The sequence below is a fragment of the Tupaia chinensis genome, unplaced genomic scaffold (genome assembly GCF_000334495.1).
Source record: "Tupaia chinensis unplaced genomic scaffold, TupChi_1.0 Scaffold000578_2, whole genome shotgun sequence".
In the NCBI taxonomy this organism is placed as follows: domain Eukaryota; kingdom Metazoa; phylum Chordata; class Mammalia; order Scandentia; family Tupaiidae; genus Tupaia; species Tupaia belangeri.
In genome coordinates this window covers 7,754,775-7,774,283 of record NW_006160094.1, presented here as the reverse complement: position 1 = coordinate 7,774,283, position 19,509 = coordinate 7,754,775, and the positions used below count along the sequence as shown (strand labels likewise).

The 19,509-nt window shown below is 57.0% G+C and overlaps 1 protein-coding gene and 1 long non-coding RNA gene across 2 annotated transcripts in view; both read left to right on the top strand.

Moving 5' to 3' along the window:
* Positions 1-19,509, top strand: part of MICAL3 (microtubule associated monooxygenase, calponin and LIM domain containing 3) — a 129,262-nt gene that overhangs the window by 14,187 nt on the left and 95,566 nt on the right. The window contains 7 exon segments of the mRNA XM_014591485.2: positions 765-861; positions 4,672-4,819; positions 7,000-7,196; positions 9,133-9,245; positions 9,331-9,393; positions 10,237-10,410; positions 11,707-11,796. Of these exon segments, the coding sequence (XP_014446971.1) occupies positions 765-861; positions 4,672-4,819; positions 7,000-7,196; positions 9,133-9,245; positions 9,331-9,393; positions 10,237-10,410; positions 11,707-11,796 (882 nt within the window).
* LOC106735937 (uncharacterized) lies at positions 16,348-19,061 on the top strand. The gene is made up of 3 exons (XR_001371114.1): positions 16,348-16,791; positions 18,100-18,210; positions 18,987-19,061. It is a non-coding gene; the product is annotated as an uncharacterized LOC106735937 (long non-coding RNA).

Here is a 19,509-nt window from a genome sequence, read left to right as displayed (position 1 = left end):
GCGACCTGCAGAAGATCAGATGTGACAGAAGGGTGGCTCCAGGCCGATCTGTGCCCCCCCTTCCCGTGGCACACCGAGGGGATGAGCCCTGGCTCAGTGGGCAGCAGGTCGACCTCTGCTTTCCTGCCACTGATGACCTGTGCCTTGGCCGAGGTCTCTGACTGTAATTTTTCACCTGAAAAACAGAGATGATGATCCCTGCTTACTCACGGGTCCTCGTGCGGGCCATTGAGATTTTTCTAGCAAAGAGCTTGGGAGGTTAACACACCCTCTCCAAGGAAGGAGTGGTCGATGTTTTGTTCTCCTGAGTCTCTGGGAGTCTAGGCCTCCACTGCATTACGGCTGACCCTTACATAGCATGATAATCCCAGAGAGGAGCAGTCTGTAGAAGGCAGCCCATTCGCCATGTTTGCCTGTGTCCCAGTGTACCTAAAGTTACAGCTTTAGACCTTCTGTGTGTGTGTGTGTGTGTGTGTGTGTGTGTGTGTGTGTGTGTGTGTGGTAAGTTAAAGCGCCCACAGGATCCCCGCTCACGGGCAGTGTTGCTCAGAGACGCTCAGAGGCCCCTGAGCTGAGGGGTCACTGTACCTTACAGTTAATGCGTTTGCGTTTCTGGGTAACCCCACCTCGTCCAGGGAGGACCTGAAGGCCAGCATTGTAGTTTCCAGTAAACTTTGCCCAGTCCTTCATCTTGGTCACTCTGCTCTTTAGTGGGAATTTGTTTCTTAGGGTTTGATTTTATCTTCTTTTCAACTTTCCGCCAGGTGCGCCATTTATACGACACTGGAGAAGCGAAAGATATTCATCTGGAAATGGAGAGCTTGGCGAATCCCCGAGCTACTCCCAAGCTGACTCGCAACGGTGAGTCCTGGTGACAACCGTGACATGCCGTAACCCGGGCCAGCCAGTGGTGTGCTGGTTAAAGCGGCTGGACCCCACATGGCCACCTGCGCAGCTCAAGGGCCGGATCCAGCAGCTAGGAGAACATGCTGGGCGCATGTTAGGGCACACCCCAAAACCCTGAAAAGGGAGAGAGAGAAGAGAAGGGATTACGGGGTGACCATGCCCCATGGGGTGTGCGTTCTCATTTTCTCTCCCTCTCTCTCTTGCTTTCTCTCCAGCGAGTGCATGCACCCTCGGGCAAAATTATTTTTTTTAAATAGCCCATTCAGAGAAGCCTATTCTCCATCATTGAGCCAACAGGCCTGCACAGCGCTGTCTGAGTCAGGGTTCTCAGCCAGGAGGGACTGCCCTCCAGGCGACATCGGTTACTGTCACGGTCAGGAGAGGTCGCTGCTGCCATCTAACAGGTAGAAGCCAGAGATGCCGCTCTCCCTGCAGTACACGGATAGGTCCCGCAGCGAAGGTTGCCTTGACTGAGGTGTTAGGAGAACGTACAGGCAAATCAGAGGCAGGTGGAGCAGGGAGAGAGGGAACAGAGGGCGAGGGCCCTTGAAAACTAAGGGGTTCTTTTGTTTGTTTATTTTTTAACTTCCTTTTTTTTCCTGAGCAAGATGTACAGACAGGCAGAGAAACAGGCACCCCAGTGGTGTCTTTGGGCTACAGTCTACCCCCAGCTTCAGGCAGCCTGGGTCCCAGGCAAGCCCATGAGTGCCTGGTGCATGCAGGGAGGCCGGATGCATGCCCACAACCTGCCTTGAGAGCGCTGGGTTGAGGCTGCTCTGTCACATGGCCCCTGAGAGCTGAGAGTTAGGGGGAAGGTGTAATGGGTCTTTCAACAGTGCCAAGATGCAGTGATGAAGGTGAAGGCCGCTCTGCATTTCGTGTGTATCAAAGGCTCCTGAAGAGTCCTTTGAAGGAACCAGCAGTTAGCGTAATGGCTATGTTGCTGGACTCCCACATAGTCGACTGCGGTTCGCGTCCCGGACCCAGTGGCTTAAAACTCACGCCGGGCGTGTGTGCGTGCGTGCCCAAGATCCCGAGAGGAGAATGGAGGAGAAGGGATTGCGGCGTGACCATCCCCCCTGGGGTGTGATTTCTCGCTTTCTGTCTCTATGTCTCTCTTTCTGTCTGGCAAGTGCACACGCCCTATAGCGAAAACCTCTCCCAAAAAAAAGAGTCCTTTGAAAGGAGAGTGACGCTGAGTACACCCAGGCAGCTGTGTGTGAGGAGGACGGAGAAGGGAACACCACGGGGAGGGAGGCTGCTGCGGAGGAGGTTGCCCACAGCCGGCAGCGTGATGCCCTGGTGACTCAGGGCAGCGGTTCTGGGCCCACACGGAAGGTCCCGGGCCCATGTGCAGAGGTCTCCCGGCACACAGGCATGCCCATGGGTACCAGGATCTGGGCCAGCTGAGGCTGGGGTGGATCGCCTCACGAGAACCCTGCTGCAGTGCTATCTCCCTTTCTCTCCATCTCTCTCTCTCTCTCTCTCTCTCTGCCTCTGCCGCTGTCTCTCTCAGAGAAGGAAGAGAAATGTATGGCATCAGTCAGGCTCATGATGGTAGAGGCCTGAGTCTGTACAAAGCTGGGGGTGGAGAAGGCCGTGGCGCCTACTTAGAATTCAGGGTTTGGGGCCAGTAGGTGGTGTGGTGGTTAAGGCACTGGACTCCCACATGGCCAACCACAGTTCGAATCCTGGACCCAGCAGCTTGAAACTTACACCAAGTGCACATGTGTGCCCAAAATCCCAAGAGAAGACTGGAGGAGTAGGGGTTGTGGTGTGGCTCTCTCTCCCTGGGGGGGATTTCTCACCTTCCCTCTCACTATCTCTCTCTGGAGAGCACACATACCCTATGGCAAAAAAAATAAATAAAATAAAATAAACAAAAAAGAAATGCTTAGACTTCGGGGCCAGGTGCCCCTGGGTTCCAGAAGCAGCGCCAGCTGTGAAGTGCATGGCCTGAAAGAGCTGATACGCTGCCTCGCAGCCCTGCTTTCCTTGCTGTGAGGGGGTCAGCACCCCCTCCCACTGTGGTCATGAGGGTCCCATGACATGGACAGAGTGCCCGCCATGTGGCACAGGGCCAGAACCGGCAGGCACATGCCATCGCTACTCGCAGTTGCAAGGCGGGAAGTCTTCAGGAGCAGAGCTGACAGGCACTGACAGGCGACCGCCCTGGGGGGCACAAGATCAGTATTTGCAAATGGCGCTGCTTCAGCCTGAACCAGAAAGTGGGGTGCTGAGAAGGTCCGAGCGCCCTTTTAGACATTCTGAATTCGACGTGCCGCTGGGATGTGGGGGTGGGTGTGCCAACCGATAGGCAGCTGAGGATGGTTTCCTCTCTCTGCCCGGTGTCACGTCCTTGGAAGCAGAGAGTGTACCTTTTCACTGTCGCTTTAGAGCCTAGAGCGTGGATGTTGCCAGTGCGGACTGGGTGGTGGGTGTACAGACTCGAGGGGCCCAGGATCAAGGTCATACTGGAGCCCAGAGACGGCCCAGCGGCGATCTTACCTGCGGCGTCACTGCGCTGTGGAAGACTTGAATGAGGCAGTCTGTGTGACATGTGGGTTTTATCTTGTTCACTAATCACTGACTGACAGTTCAAAGCAGACTTTCCAAGCAGACTTTCTCGAACACAAATACAAGTTCAGATCCTCCTAAATGCTGCACGTCAGAGCTTCTGTGATGCGATTAAGAAAAACAGATTTTTTTCCCCCAGCGGGAACCTGTTTGCCAGAGAGAGGGAGAAGGGAGATGCACACCTGCTGGGGCATGGCCACACCACAGTGCCTTCCCCACTTCCCCACCCTGTTAGGATGTGGGCCATGCATTCACATGTGCCCATTGTGTGTCCTGGGCCACCAGGACCCGATTCAGACCATGCGGTCCGCCCTTGGGATCGCCTCCCTTAACCACTCGGCTACCGTTCAGGTTTTAGGAGGCATGCCAGTGAACTGGAGACCATCCAGGTATCCGAGCTGAGGTTTCACGCTGTGATCATCTGTAACCATGTCTGTCCGGCCTGGTCCTCGCGCTGGTCAGTGTAGCCCTGCAGGGTTTCCTGGCTTGCAGACAGTGTAAGAGTGAGGCGTTGTTTGCTGTTGGTTGCCATGCTTCAGGTAGAATGGGACCTTTTCTGATCTCTCTTCCCGGCGTACCTTTGGAGGGCAGAGGCTTCCTCAGCCAGTTGCCGAGCCTCTCCAGGGAGATCCTGGAGCCGTTGCTGGTGAGGGCGCTGCTCAGTAGGTGGCGCTCCTCACAGCAGTGTTGATGGTGCCCAGCTCCAGGGGGCCGCAGGCTCAGGTCCAGATGCCAGCTGTGCCGCGTTGGGCTTTCAGGGCCGTGCACGTTGATCTCGAAGTCCGAATACAGTGATAGTTTCTCGTCTACCTAAACCCAGTCCCACGGCCGTTATGCCAGTTACTGGCCCATAACCACGTTCCTCAGAGTTTCCTCTCAAAAACTAGTCATGGCTGTTGTTTTGCTCTGAATAACTTTTCAGACTGGGCACATGCACAGAGAAGGACTGGCGTCGGTGTTAAGAGGTGATTCCCTTTCAGTAGTCGTTTGTTGTTGGGGCCAACTAGTGGCGCAGTGGTTAGGGCGCCGACTTCCACACGGCTGGCCGCAGCTTGAGTCCCATTCTCGGCAGCTTGCTTTCTCACTTTCCTCTCTGTCTCTCTCTCTGGTGAATTAAAAAAGAATGATAATGATAGATAAAATTTAAATCATTCTCAAAGAAATAAGAAGAATTTGTTGTTGTTTCAGAGTCCGTAGCTCGGTCAAGCAAGCTGCTGGGTTGGTGCCAGAGGCAGACGGACGGCTACGCAGGGGTCAGTGTGACCGATCTCACCATGTCCTGAAAGAGCGGCTTGGCCCTGTGCGCGATCATCCACAGATACCGCCCCGATCTGATGTAAGTCACGACCGCACTTTGGGTTTTACCTTCTATCCCCACGACAGCCCTGCTATCAGGTAGCTAAATGCCGTGCTTTCTCCTACAGCGAGGCCTGTAGTAACACTTAGTAGAAGGCAGAGGTTCTGATTCACACGGCACACGTTACCTCGCTCCGCTCAGGAATGACGTGATGAGTGTTTAGGACCATGGTGCTCTTCAGGTCACACACTGCTGCTGGCCCCCCCGGCCTGCCTGTTAGCGTCCCACAGGGGACCTCTGGGTGTGGGCCCTGGCTGAGCTGCCCCTCCGGTGCTGCTGGGTCACAGAGGAATCCTGTCGAACACTCGGTCGGCTCAGGGCAAACACGTCACTACCCACAGCACGGAAAGCAACGACACCTAGCCGATTGGTGCTGGCCCATTAGTGCTCTCTCAAAGGACATTCCCAGTCGGGCCCACGCAGCTCCCGCCGTCCAGCCTCCAGCACCAGCACGTCTCCCATTTCGGCCATGCCTTGCTCACCTGCTGCAGGATGTGCGCTGGGGCGTGCCCAGGCCGGCGTGGCCAGAGTACCAGATCTCCCCCCACGGGCATTCGTTACCATGGAAGCCAAACAAAAAGGTTCAGAAACAAGCAGAGATGTGGAATTATGTTGGCTGCATATCCTTTTTATCATTAAGTCCACTTAAGGGCCCAGTTTTGTTTGTTTGAATGATTGCGTAAGGAATTTGGGAAGACCATTCCTTATATGACAGTTATAAGCTAATGAGGCAGAAGTGTGTGGGGGGTAAATAGCCTTGCTCAGTGTGGATTAAAAACAGGGATTTCTGATTTCCTTGGATAAAGGTAAGTGACCTCCAGAGTTCCTGTCCCTGGAGCCGTTGCTGGTGAGGGTGCTGCTCAGTAGGTGGCGCTCCTCACGGCAGTGTTCACAGTGCCAGGGACCATGGGGGATGGTAAAAGCTAGGTCAAAGTAGGGCTTATTTGGGGGCCAGCAGATGGCATCAGCGGTGATGTTGCTGGACTTGCACGTGGCTGACTGCAGTTAGGGCCCTGAGTCTGGAGGCTTGAAAATCACGTTGGACATGTGTGTGTGCGCGCCCAAGATCTCGGAGAGAAGTGAAGGGAAAAAAAAAAAAAAAGAGGGCTTGCTCTCTCCCACCAAAATCAGGGTGGGGCGCAATCTGAGAAGGATTATGATAATGGCACAAACATGCTTCAGGAGGTGGGCCAGGTGAAATCAGGAGTATTCTAAAGGGAAGGCACGAGAATAAAGAACGAAGGCAGAAATAGCTGAAGGGTATCTCGCAGCTGGGGCAGAGGTCTGGGATTGGGGTGGAAGGTGGGACTCGAGGCTTGAGGGGCCAGTGTGGGGGCCAGAGGGGCCACATTCCTCTTAGAAGAGAGCGAAGTTTGCCTGGGAAAGTTCTGGGGAGTCTGTCCTAGCAGAGCCCACAGCAGTGAGTGGTGTGCGTCGCCGCTCAGACCACGGTGGTTTTGTTCACAGTAAATCTCCAGAGTGGAAGAGGCCCCACCTACAAAGAGAAGGAAATTTTACAAATGAGAACGTGCTGTAGGGCCAGGGGTTAACAGAGACTCAGGGCTGCCAGGTTAACCTGAGACCAGTCTTCCCTGGAAATAGCAGAAGCTTACAGCCCGGGGGAAGGGTTCCTTCCTTACGTGGGAAAACTCAGGAAGCTCAGCAATGGAAAAGTTCCAGGGAGGGTTTTGGAGTTTCACCTGGAGGAGATGTCCGAGTAAGATGTGCCGGAGCTGAGTCAAGACCTGAGTGGCTCTTAGAGTCCAGGGGCCACCATGGGCATGGTTCCGGGCCCCTCAGCTCCACTGCTCACAGGGTGTCTGCTGTCCCCTGACGGGGACGTTAGTGTAATCCGTGACCGCGCATGGTACACGAGCGCACAAGGAGAGCCCCTCTGACACAGCCGTGTTGGGTGGGAAACCCGTGTGCAGGTGCGGAGGGCGGTGTGGCGTCTTCCTCTCTTCCCTCTTCTGGGCTTGGCATTTCCTTAGTAAAAGGTGGAGACCTGGAGGTGAGGGGCGCAGGCTGCTCCCACGTCTCAGGGACGCTCTGCGCCCTGGGCTTCCGCGGAGACGGGGAGAAGTGACGATCGCGATACTGTGTCTTGGCTTGGGGACAGTCAGCCCATCTTGATACATTGTCCTCGTCCTGTTTCTCAGAGATTTTGATTCTTTGGATGAGCAAAATGTGGAGAAGAACAACCAGCTGGCCTTTGACATTGCTGAGAAGGAACTGGGCATCTCTCCCATCATGACAGGCAAGGAGATGGCGTCTGTGGGAGAGCCCGACAAGCTCTCCATGGTCGTGTACCTGACCCAGTTCTACGAGATGTTCAAGGACGCGCTTCCCGCCCGAGGTAAGGCCCGGGCTCGCCGGCACGGGCGCCGCACTGCCCACTGCCGGCTTTCCTCGCCCTCCTTCCCCTCCTCCTCCCCTTGGCCCTTGCCAGTCTTACCACACACAAGCCTGAACTTGCCCTGTGTGGGCTGGTTGTTGATCAGGAAGTCTCTGGAACCGTGCTCTGTCATTTTCCTTTCTGTGTTGTTATGTTTTCACACACTTGTTCTTTCCCAAATCTTTCTCACAGAATCTTTTTATTTTAGAGTTATTTATTTAATCTTATTTCTTCTTCTTTTTTAATTTGACCAGAGAGACAGGGAAAGCGAGAGAGCAAGCCGTCAGGTCCAGGACTTGAACCAGTCAGCCATTTGGGAGCCCAATGCCTTAATCACACACACACCCCCCTCCCCCCACCCCCCCCCCCCCCCCCCCCCCCCCCCCGGTCACCCCCTCACTGAATCTTTAAGTGTGCAGAAATCCTCCCTGGCCAAATTTCTTTTCTCCGCCCCTGCCACCTGTACACTCTCTCCAGAGCCAGCCTGTTGGCAGACATGGTTACGCCACGGCCTCTGCACCCTGCTGCCTGAGTTTTATAGCGCTCCAGATACTGTCTCCGTCTGAGCACTTCTCTCCCTCCCACACGGCCTTTCTGCAGCGTTCGGTGCTGCCGGACGACAGCCTTTTCCAGAGACTTGCTCGCCCTCTCGGTCCCCATGCCCTGTGCCATACTCTGGCTCGTTCTCTTCCTCTGCAGCTGTTCCTTCAGTGGCTTCTTGTTCTTCTCAGTGTTCCCAGAAATCTTCCCTGGCCCTCGGCCTGTCACATGCTACGGGAGATGCCTTTATCATTGTTCACCCCGAAGTACTCATTGTCCCTTGGAGTAAAGTAGTGTGGGGCTGCAGGGCGCTGACCTGGGTGTGTCCTGGCGCTCCCAGTGCTTGGAGGTAGCAGGTTACGTTTCTACCAGTGTAACCTGAAGATGATACATGTCACGGCATCGTGGTATGCTAACAACATTTAGCAAGTTGAAGCCCTTAATATATGTTAGTGACCTAGTCTTTCTGTTATTTTTGGAAGAGGTTTTTGCTACACGGTGCATGCGCTCACCAGCAAGACAGAGACAGACAGAGACAGGAAACAAGAAATTACCCCCCAGGGTGGATGACCACACCGCAGTCCCTTCTCCTCCATTCTCTCGGGATCTTGGCACGCACGCACATGCCCCCAGCGTGAGTTTAAGCCAGCAGACCTGGGATTCAAACTGCAGTTGACTACCTGAGAGTCCAGCGACATAGCCGTTACGCTAACTGCTGGTCCCGTGACTTAGTCATTTTAATGACTGTTTTTAGAATTACTACCTTTGCTGATAAAACATTGGAATCCAGAATCCACGTCACTGCCTGCCGTGGCTTCTACCACGTGTGCTCTCCAGGCCCTGTGGCTTTCCCTGATCAGATCTGCAGTTCTCAACACAGACACCCGTAGGTCTAACACCCGCGGACCTCTGGGCACTCCCCGAGGGTGCAGTGGAGAGCACGGCTCCATGTGCCTCCACGGGCCCCAGCCCAGTGACCAAGTCGCGCCCCTTGCTCTCCTCCCCACCCTCTCCCGCTCCGTCCTCAGATGTCACCACCAAGCTGGGCCCTAGCCCTCTGTGTATGTGGCAGGCATTCTCCCCGACCCAACTCCGAAAAACACGAGGCTGGGTTTTCTGAGTGGGTTGGGGAGAAAGGTGGTTTTGTTCATGTGCATGGAAAAGAGAAGACTGAGCCCAGACCCCTGTAGGCATTTCCTTGGCGGCGCATCTGGCCGAGAGCTGCATAGTCGTGTCGCAGCGACGGCTGTCCTGGGCTTCCTGAGGTTTCCCGAGCCCCCTGCAAGGAGAGCAGTGCTGGTCAGGACTCCAGGGTGCCCCCAGGTCTTCCCTGAGCACTGCTGGCTTCCACTCACAGACACCCTGGACCTGAACGCTGAGGATAAGGCAATGCTGATAGCCAGCACCAAGTCCCCCATCTCCTTCCTAAGCAAACTCGGACAGACCATCTCTCGCAAGCGCTCCCCCAAGGTACGTGGGTCCTTCCTCACTGGCCGCGGCGCCATGGCAAGGGTCATGATGAGAGTGACACAGCGCTCCTCCTCTCCTGCTGCAGGACAAGAAGGAAAAGGACTTGGATGGTGCTGGAAAGAGGAGGAAGACCAGTCAGTCAGAGGAGGTGAGATTCATCCAGGATTTGTTAGAATAATTATACGCAACTGCCGCTTTTTTTTTTCCTTTTCTTTCTTTTTCTAGAGAGAGTTTTGCTATAGGGCACATGTGCTCGCCAGAGAGACAGAAAGCGAGAAATCACCCCCCAGAGGGGCGATGGCCACACCGCAATCCCTTCTCTTCTCCTCCATTCTCTTCTTGGGATTTTGTGCACGCAAATACACATACCCAGCATGAGTTTTAGGCCACCGGGTCAGGACTTGAACCATGGTCCACGATGTGGGAGTTCAGAGACATAACTATTATGCCATCTGCTGGTCCTTCCTTTAAAAAAAAAAAAATTAGTAGAGGGTGTGTGTACTTGGAGAGAGAGGTGGAGGGGTGGAGGAAGGGGTGTTGGGTCCACACAGTCAGCTGTGTGAGACCAGCTGCCTTAACCACTGCACCACAGGCCAGCCCACCCCTTTTTTATTTAAATTCTGTTTCCAAGTTGGTACTATTAAATCTTTCACGTTCTCCCTTGACGGTCATCTCCATGGGCAGACACTCTCTGGGGTTTGGCCATCGTGTAACTTTCTGGAGCGCACCGAGCAGTGGAGACATGTGCATGTGGGCCTTCCTGTCTGAGGGAAGCACATTGGCCGAGGGGGTGGCCTTCCTGGCATGTGACGTTACCAGGATGAGCTGGGCACCGAAGCCTTGCTGACTTCTTCGGGAGATTAGAACCCGGCACCTTAGCCTGTAGCAGAACTGCTAGGTGCTGGGTGGGTGCCCGTGAGGGTTTCCTTCGAGGGCAGAGTGTCAGTAGGGCCCCCTGTAAGTCGGTTCTGAGGTGATGGGTGTTCATCAGGAGGAGGTGCCCCGGGGCTGCAGAGGAGAGAGGCCCACCCTGGTGAGCACCCTGACAGACAGGAGGATGGACATCGCCCTCGGCAACCAGAACAAGGTGAAGCACATGGCCACCCAGCTGCTCGCCAAGTTTGAGGAGAATGCACCCGCACAGTCCCCCGGCATCAGGAGACAGGTAAGCCCGCCTCCCACCTCCCCGACCCGACTGCTCAGGCCAGCGGGGTGCAGGGACCATTCCGGGCAAATGAGAAGGGGTGCCGCAGACCCCAGGGCTCCCCGACTCAAGGGTGTCTGGCTGTCCTTGGTCTAGTCACAGCAGAGAAGAGCGTTTTGTGGCTCAAGGCCGCATTATCCTCGGTTTTCGGGCCTGAGGCGTCTGCAAGAAGTCAGCAGAGGGATCTGGAAGGTGTCTGTGTCTGTGTGTCTGTCCACTCGGCACGTACGTAGGTGGGTTGTAAAGGAAGTCGGTGCTGACGTGGGGAACAAAGGCTGCAGAGGCAGCCGTCCCTGCACATTGGCTGTGCTCCCGTCTGCAGTCGAGGTCACTCCCACACAGTCCCCCGCTCTCCCCGCTCTGCCCAGCTCGCTGGACTTCGGGCTCATCCCACGTGGTTCAGCGCCCCGCAAGCCTGCCATACTCACTGCCACGCGTGTTGGCGGGTCCTCACCCATCGCGCTGATGTGGGGTCCACATCCCCGCGGCAGGGACGCGCCTGTGGCAGATGCTGCCCTCTGGCCTTCTGGGCCCGTAACCATGCTGGGCTCTCATTTGCACCCATAAGTCTCCCGAGGACACCAGACTGACCTGAGGAGCCTCCGTTCGGGCTCGTCTCTCCTGTTGCTCATCTAGAAGTCTCCTGGGGGGGAGGGCTGGGGTTCCAGACTCACTCAGATGGTTTCCTGTAGAACTCCCAGTTGACCCGAGAGTGTCCGGGGACAGGCTGTGCTTCTCCTTCTCCTCTCTCACTCTCCCGCGCACTCAGCAGCCGTCACTCCTTAAAGCAGGGCCAGCCTGCCGTGGGGTGCAGCCGTAGCTGGCCCCCGTCCACACCACACTTTGGTCGCAGATCCTGGCGCTGCACGCTTCCATGCTGCGCCTCCCACGTGACCTGGCATGGCAGGGTGCCGGACCGCCTCGGGAAGGCGGGCATGTGCTCCTCGAGAGGGTGGCTGCCCTCTCTGTGGGAAGAATGTGTGATTTAGACCCAGAGGGCATCCAGCCTGGGACTGGGGTAATGAGAATCACAGCTTCTGTGTTCTGTTCTTCCTTAGCTTTTTTTTTTTTTTTGCACTTGCATTAGCTTCAGGTTTGGGAGTCCGTTTTCTGTCCTTGGTAAATGTAACTTTCTAAGAGTTAGTTTCTGCCTCCCTTTCCCAGTGTTCACAGGTGCGTGTCTGTGTCTTCCCTGCCTTAATGTACTTACTTTGTTTTGTCTCCATGTCCCGTTCCCACCCGCGGCCTGTGTCACAGCCGACACAGCAGCATGAGCGTGGGCTCAGCCGGCCGTCCCGCTGCCCGCCTGCACAGGGTCGCCCTGCTCCTGTCCCCCAGTGGAAACAGGTAAAGGAACTGCCCAGGACCCAGGATGGGGCCGCCCCAGGCCTCTGCACTACAGCCCTGCTCCGCCAGGCAGCGCTGGGCTTATGCTTCAGAATCGCAGCTTGCACGCGGGCAAGGTCTGCCATCCGAGTCGTGGCTCCACACACGGCTCACAGGCGGTGCTGGTCTGGCTCTGTGTGTGTTCGGCTCCTTGGGATGGAGAAACCCATTCGGGCAGACTTGGCTCGAGAAGTGACTCCCCAAAGCTAGCTGTGTGGTGTAGCCTCTGTCCGGGGGCGACGGCCGCTCTGTCTCCCGTCTTGCCATGGGTCCCGTCACGCTGGTGTAGCCTCTGTCCGGGGGCGACGGCTACTCTGTCTCAAGGCCGCCGGAGAACTCTGGCTTTTGCAAACCTGCGAATTGGGCAGCAGAGGCTTTTGCAATGAAGAGGAAAATGTTCTCCAAGAAAATAGCCTTGAGCTGGGCTGTGTGTTTCAAACGCTGGACGGAGACGCTCAGGAGAGCTTTCTTGGTGTTTCGTCTACGTTTAAAATGCTCACTAATACCACTGTAGAATCCTCTAGAACACCACTTCCCCTCAGCAGCACAGAAGCAGGCAGGCAGGTGCCCCCGGTCTACGACAGGAAACCTGCCAGGGCTGGAGGCCGCTGCCATGTTTTGCCCCGTGTCCAGTTGGCCAGACTCCTGCGTGGAGGGGTGCAGCAGCCAGGTGCTAGGAGGGCCCCGGCCGGCAGCCTCCGCCCCCAGTACCCCCTCCCCTGACAGCCTCCCGGCCTCTTGTGCCATACGGTGACAGCTGTTGCTGGCGGGCACTGGGGTGGCAAGCTAGGGTGATTTCAGGACATTCAGGAAGATGTCCCACTCTGGCCTTGCTTGTTTTTTCTTTTTAGAAGTTACTTACTCCTCCTGTGAGTGACAGACAGAGGGATAGCACCCCACAGGGTCTCCACGCCGCCACTTGCCCCAACCTCAGCCTGCCTCCATGGGCACACACACCTGGCATCCACGGGGTGCCCACACTTAGATGGGAGCCTTCCCGTGGAGTGGCTTCGTGGTGTTTGTCCCTGCGCCCTGATAACGTGCTGCATTGTCAGTGGAGCTTGGCGGCCAAGGGCGATCTGGAAACCAGTTGCCAGGCCCCTCCTTGGTGCTCGCAGAGCTCTTCTGGGCAGTCAGTGGAAACTGACTTGGGTTTCCTTTCCTTGCCCTTTGCCTTGAAGTCTAGGTTGGAAGGGTTGATTTGAAAGGTCATCTTCAGTCGAGGATCCTAAAACTCTAGGCCCTTACAGTGCTCACCTGCGTTAGGAAGAGTGCAGGGAAGGGTGATCGGGGGTGACGCTCAGTGGGCCAGCAGGCAACCGCAGTCACGGCCCTGGAGCTGCTGTGGGCAGGCTTGCCAGGAAGCCTTCAGGTGGCGGGTGCGACCTCAGGAGCCCGGCCAGGCGGGGCCTCACTGTTGGGCTGAGCTTGGCCTTTGTGGGCTGCTTGGGTTCCCCTGATGTCTGAGAGCTTCCACTTGTGCCAGGCCTGTGTGGGGAGCATACCCCCTGACCCCAGGGGGCGGCCCACGCAGCTCATCATCGGGCGGGCCAGTCGGTGAGGCAGGCTCTCTTGGCAGCAGGCCCAAGCGTTACAGCCAGACCCAGGTCCCATGTTGTAGGCAGCAGGTGACGGGTAGGGAGTAGCCGGCTATCTGGGCACTAGGGCCTGGTCGCTGACTGCCCAGTCAGCAGAAGTCAGCCTAGTGGCCTGTGCAGAGGGGGTTACCCATGTGCCTGGCTAGGCGAGGTGGCCCTTGAACTCCCTGCAGTGTTCAGCCGTACAAATGTGTGACGTTTGTACTTAATCCCTCTCAGCATCGAAAGATGCAGTTGGCGCTCAGTGCCAGCTACTTCAGAAACTTGGGGCCCAGCCTCTGCTCTAGACCCACCCTGAGCTGGCCCCTCTCTGTCCTGCTTTAGAAAGGGGGTGACCATCAGCACCTCCTCAGTGGTTCCGACCAAGGCAGGGGGCATGGCAGGCACAGCAGTGCTGGCTTCCCGGGACAAGGACGAGGTGGAGCGCAGGGGATAGCGCAGGAGGGAAACGAGTACTCTGTGGCCAGAGCGTCCCTCTGCCCGCCTGTGTGAACGCGATGGCTGCTCTCTCCCCACCCTCCTGCTCTCAGTCTCCTCACCATGTCCTGCAGGCTACCCTGCCCAGGAGCCACCCAGGCAGACACAGGGTGTTGTGTGAGTTTAAAACAAACGGAGGAGGGACTAGCAGGTGGCGTGGTGGTTAAGGGTGCCGGGCTTCCACATTGCAGACCGTGGTTCGAGTCCCGGACCAAGTGGCTTACTTTCTCATTCTCTCTCTCTTGCTCTTGCTCTGTCCCTCTCTGGTCAAATTAAATAAATAAAGCTAAATAAAATATTTTAAAAAACAAACAGTGGAGCCATTCCCAGGCCTCCACCAGGCCTCATCCTCCCAGGTGTTCCTATGTCCCCACACGGGCATCCGGGCACAGAGAGGCAGGAGCCCTCTGCAAGGACTTGGAGAGGCCAGAATGTGTGATTATTTCTCAGATACCGAGGGACTTCCTAAGTCACAGACAGACTCACAGGAAGGGAGTGCAGTGGAGAGGGGCAGGAGGAAGGAAACCGCTGTGGACCATGGATGGAGCTCAGGTGGTAAAGCAGGTTTAGGTTTTTTTATTTTGCTTCAGGGCACGTGCGCTTGCCAGAAAGACAAAGAGAGACAGAGAGACAGAAAGCAAGAAATCACCCCCCAGAGAGGATGGCCATGCCGCAAGCCCTTCTCCTCCATTCTCCTCTTGGGCACACGTGCACACACACCTGGCATGAGTTTAAGCCACTGGGTCTAGGACTCAAACCGCGGTCAGCTACATGGGAGTCCAGTGACATAGCCATTACACTAACTGCTGGTCCCAAGCAGGTTTAATTTTTATAGCTAGTTTCCCGTCAGTCATGTATTTTCTTGACTTTTCTCCAGAACCTTCTGCATGTGAGTGAGTGGACCCTCCTGTCCCAGCTGGGCTCTGGTGCAGGCTGGCCTGCCGGCCCTTTCTGTTAGGGTCAGGGCCATTTCCTTTACCATCCGGTGTTCCCAACAGTCCTCCAGGCCCCTGGTGTGGAGGCAGTGCCACGGTCTAACCTGCTGCCAGATTACCTGCACAGCCAGTGCCTGCTGGAAAGTACAGCTCCCACCTGGAGCCGGAGAGAGGTCGTGATCCCGCTCTACACACAGTGCTTTGCCGTGGAGCGGGCAGGGCCAGCGAGGCCACCTGGGACACCTTCGATGCCCTGCAGCCCCAGCACTGGCCTTCCTCCAGCCGCTGTTTGAACAGTGTTCTCTCTGTTTGTGTCTGTCGGTGTAAAAGCGACGCGAGAAGGAGCGTTCTCGGACCTGCCCCAAAAAAGTGATCGCACTGCCTCCTCCCATCCAGGCGCGTGGGGGCCTACAGGTGACCTCTGCATGCTGCTGTCCTGCCTGTGTCGCTGGCTGCTGTAGACACAGGAGCAGTCGTTCCTGGTCCTGCGTGGGCATACTACTGTGTGGCTGGAAACTAAAACTTACACCGAGTTTGTCAGAGCCAAGCCCCAGGAGGCCCCAAAGCAGCACATTTTCGCAAAACCCCAGTGAAAGCAGCCCCTTTTGTCTTGCTGCCCGCCGAGCTGAAGTGAGGACGGGGACTCGTAGGAGTCTTCCCTCCTGATTCTGAGAACCTTGCTCCTGCTTCTGCTGACAGGCATCCCCCCTCCTCCCCGTCCGCCCTCGCAGGCAGGTTACCCAGGACTGCTCACAGAGCTAGCCACAGACAGGGACGGCAGGCAGCGGGCAGGCGTCTGTGGCGAGCACCCGGGTGCCGCCTGTTTATAAAGAGCTCTGGTGCCCTCTGGCGGATCCCGGTGAAGTGCAGCTCTCAGGGCAGAAGCTAAGGAAAGACATTTTCTCGGTGAGGCTGGGCTTATCTAAGCAAGGCAACCACTAGCAGTGTGTCTGCTCTCGGGTCACAGCCTGTGTCCACGGCCCAAGAGCTGAGCACTCTGGCTGCGCCAACTGCCCTGCGCTCTGCAGTAAAGGCCCGTGCTGGCGAGCAGCTCTGTCACAAGGCAGCGCTCAGCCCGTCCCACGTACAGTCCCGGTCAGCGCTCACAGCGCCACACCAGGCAGGTGCCTGCTGTCTCCACTTCCGGACCAGACTGACTCAGGGCAGCAGGCCACGTGATCGCACAGGGCCGCAGAGGGGAGCCGGAGTTGGTGTGGGCGCTGCAGCGTGCGCGAGTCTCCCCTAGGCTCCAGCCTGCTCCTGCCCACAGAGCCGGCACGCTCTCCTGCTCGATCGGAGCAGCCGTTTCCCACCAGTATGTGGCTGGTAGTTAGCCAGGAGTGAAGAGCTGGTCTTCCCTGCTCCCACGATCACTGGGCTGGCGGTTTCCTGGACAGCGAGACAGCCCCAGGCCCCTCGCCCACTTGCCCCTTTAGTGAGCTCTGCACTGATCCACGTTCCTGCTCAGGGAGGGCCACCCCACTCGCTACCCCTCCGGCCTATTGGAGCGGTCGTTCTAGCAGGCTTCTGCCTCCCTTTCCTTCTCTCCCCTGTGTCGTCTGTGGGGAGCTGCTCCTGTCTAACCGCCTCTCCTCTCTAGCCTCCCACTGAATGCCTCTGGTCTCACCCGCCGTGTGAAAGACGTTTGGCCACTCCATACTAACCATGGTGCTCCAGCTCTGCAGCTGCCTCTCTGGAGGCGGGTGGCAGCGTCGTCCTTAGGCCGTGGGTTGGGACATAGTTGGGGTCGCAGCTCCTCGGAGCGGGGATCAGGAGGGAGAGTGTGCTGAGATGCACTCTGAGTTTCTGTCACTGACTTTACTACTGTCACGTAGGAGGCCCAGTAGGACCTCCAGACGGAGCTCAAGTTTCTGATTTGTTGCCAACAGACGTACAGGGATCTCGGTGCTGGCAGCCGTGGCGAGCAGAGTCCCCGCCGGGAGAGGGTAAAAGAGCATGGACCCGGGGCACGGGGTGCCGAGCCATGCAGGGCGTGCCCCAGTGGTGGGGGCAAGAGCACGGGTGTGGGTGGGGCCCTGCCCTGCTTCGTGCACGCTCTTGTTACCCAGCCCCGAGCCAGAACTCTTGCTAGTGGCGCTGGCCTGGCAGACAGCACTCACTGTAGCATCCTCCACCTGACACCCCGCGGGCTGGGAAGGGTCTCAGTGACGTCCACGCTGCCTGCCTTTCCTGTCCCAAGACCGTAGCACCCCTACCCCCAAACATGCTGGTGGGAGAGCAACATTTGCCCACCAAACAGAAGGGTCCAGATCAGTAAGTAGGTCCCTGATCAGACAGTTGTGGACGTCGTAGTGGAAAGATGCACCCAGCCAGCCACTCGGACCAGCGTGGGAAGTTTGTGAGTATAAAGAGAGTGAGGGAGGTAGGGGCCGGCAGGCCGGGGTGCATAAGGAAAAGCTTTAGCAGTTTTTACTGGGAAACTCGGGACTGAGCAATTACGAGGCCACCGTACAGCTCGATGCGTGCAGAGGAGTGTTCCTGCCTTTGCAGAAGATGGCCTTGTGGGGCAGTTCTGCAGCTCGAGCAAGGTGTGGCCTCGAGTTGTTAACCACACATCAGCCCTCTTCTTACTTTACTCCTCTCTGAAATGCAGTTCTGGCTGAGCAGCGGGTCCAGTGCTTCTTGGATTCATTAGGAAGCTAGTCATGGGCCTTGTCTCCAGGCTACAGCTGGCAGGCCATGAGCTACCTTGGGTACCCCAGAGCAGCCCGGAGGTGGAGGTGGGAGCCCGGCAGCTGTAGTGCTCCCCATCAGGCTGCTCTGTCCGGTGGGCCCATGGACCCCAGGCATCCTGCCTTCTGTCCAGACCACCTTCCTCTTCTTTCAATGAGACAGGAGCCCCTGAATTGGGGGGGATGCACGCTTAATGAGCTGCTGATGCCCTTTAGTGAAACGATGCCTAACAGGAGGAGTAAGTTTAACAAAAGGCAAGGAGAAACAATTTGAGATCGGGGCAGGAGTGCAGAGGGGAAAGGTGTGGGTTTGAGCTCAGGAGGCAGGAAAGTCTGACGGGTTTTCATCCTTTCTCCCTGTGAGCTGTGCAGGGCCCAGGCTGGGAACACTTGCAGGGTGCTGTTCGTGTTCATTTCAGGCACGCCCTCTCTGCCCCTCGGCCTCACACGTGCACTCACCTGCTCTGTCTGACCTGCGCCCCCTACTCTCCGCCCCTCATGCCCTAGGGGTCACAACCCCGTTTTCTCACGTTTCCTTGTGGTGGGTGGGATCTTCTGCAGAGACCTTCCCCAGCTCCCCCTGGGGCCTGTGTTGCTGGCCGCACCCCGACTGCTGAGCCCCGGCCCAGTGAGCTGGCTAAGCATTTGGAGCAGAGACTGGGGAGGCACCAGGTAACCCCCCTCCGACTGTCACCCCCACCAAGCGGGGGAGCAAATGTGGACCGAATCAGGGCATGGTGGGTGTGCGCAGAGCAGGAGCCGAAGACTTCTTGTTTCTAACACTGTCCCTTGGGAGTTTGGCCCGAGCCTGGGGCAGCTATGCAGGGACTGTGGCAAAGCTGTGGCCGTGCTCTCGGCCTCTGGGGACTGGCAAGTTCGGGCCACACAGGCCTTCCTGTTGGGGGGACCTGGCCCACCATTGCTGCCCATGCTGTGGACAGTCTTCAGAGGCCTTCACGGCTTCCAGTCTTCTGACCAACATGGAGTTTGGCTCCCTGGAAGCTGAGCTCCGAGCACCAGCAGTGGACAGAAGGTGCCGTGCCTCTGGCCTTTATGTAGGGGTGAGCTTCAGCCCAGATTTGCCGTCTCTCGTGTCTGCAGTTTACGAGGCAAGTGGAGTCCCAGCCGAAGCTAGTGTGTCAGCGGGACCTCCACCCCGCCACATAGAGAGCAGCTAGCGGAAGACCAAGCGGGGAGGACGGCCTTCCTAGGTGGCCCAGCTGCGGCTGCCTCCAGAGCCAGCGTCACCATGAGCTCAGGGAACCTGAGTAAAAAGCAAAACACAGGCCCAGAGTGACCACGCGTGCCTCTGGGAACTCGAAGTACTTCACTCGCTATTAGATGGGGTCTGGAGTAGACAGTGGAATTGCCACGTTGCTTAGGTTGGGCCCTGCGTGGCTTGTAATTTAACACTTCCTTGCGTGTTTTCTCCCCATCTTGTTTTATAGCCAGAGCCTGAACCATCCCGCGGGTTCTTTGCTGACCAGTGGGAACTTTCTCTTAGTCTCCGCTCCTCCAACCGCTTCTTCTTAGCCCCCCCCCCCCCACCCGCCCCGCCTCTCCCTCTTCCGACTCCCTGCGACAGGTAGCATGGTCTGGGCTTGGCAGGGCCGTGTCTCCCGCAGCCACTGCTCACCGCACTGTCACAAATGCCAGTGGTCCCTGGAAGGCTGCCAAGTTCTCAGCTTTGGTCTGTCTCCAGTACAGGCCATGCGTGTGTACATGCGCATGTGCGTGTGCAAGGTGTGTACGCAGACACCAGAGTCAGAGGCCGCCAGCTTTCACCCAGCTGTGTTTAACACCTCAAATTCTGTGGAAGCAAGCCCACCTTATGCTTTAACTACATCAAATAATGATGAGCACCCTTCAGCCTTTGGTTTTGTAACCCGATGTCTTCCTAATACCGTGTGTTACGAAGTTTGCACTATGATATGGTGACATCTCTTAAATGGGGGGGGGGGGGGGGGGGGT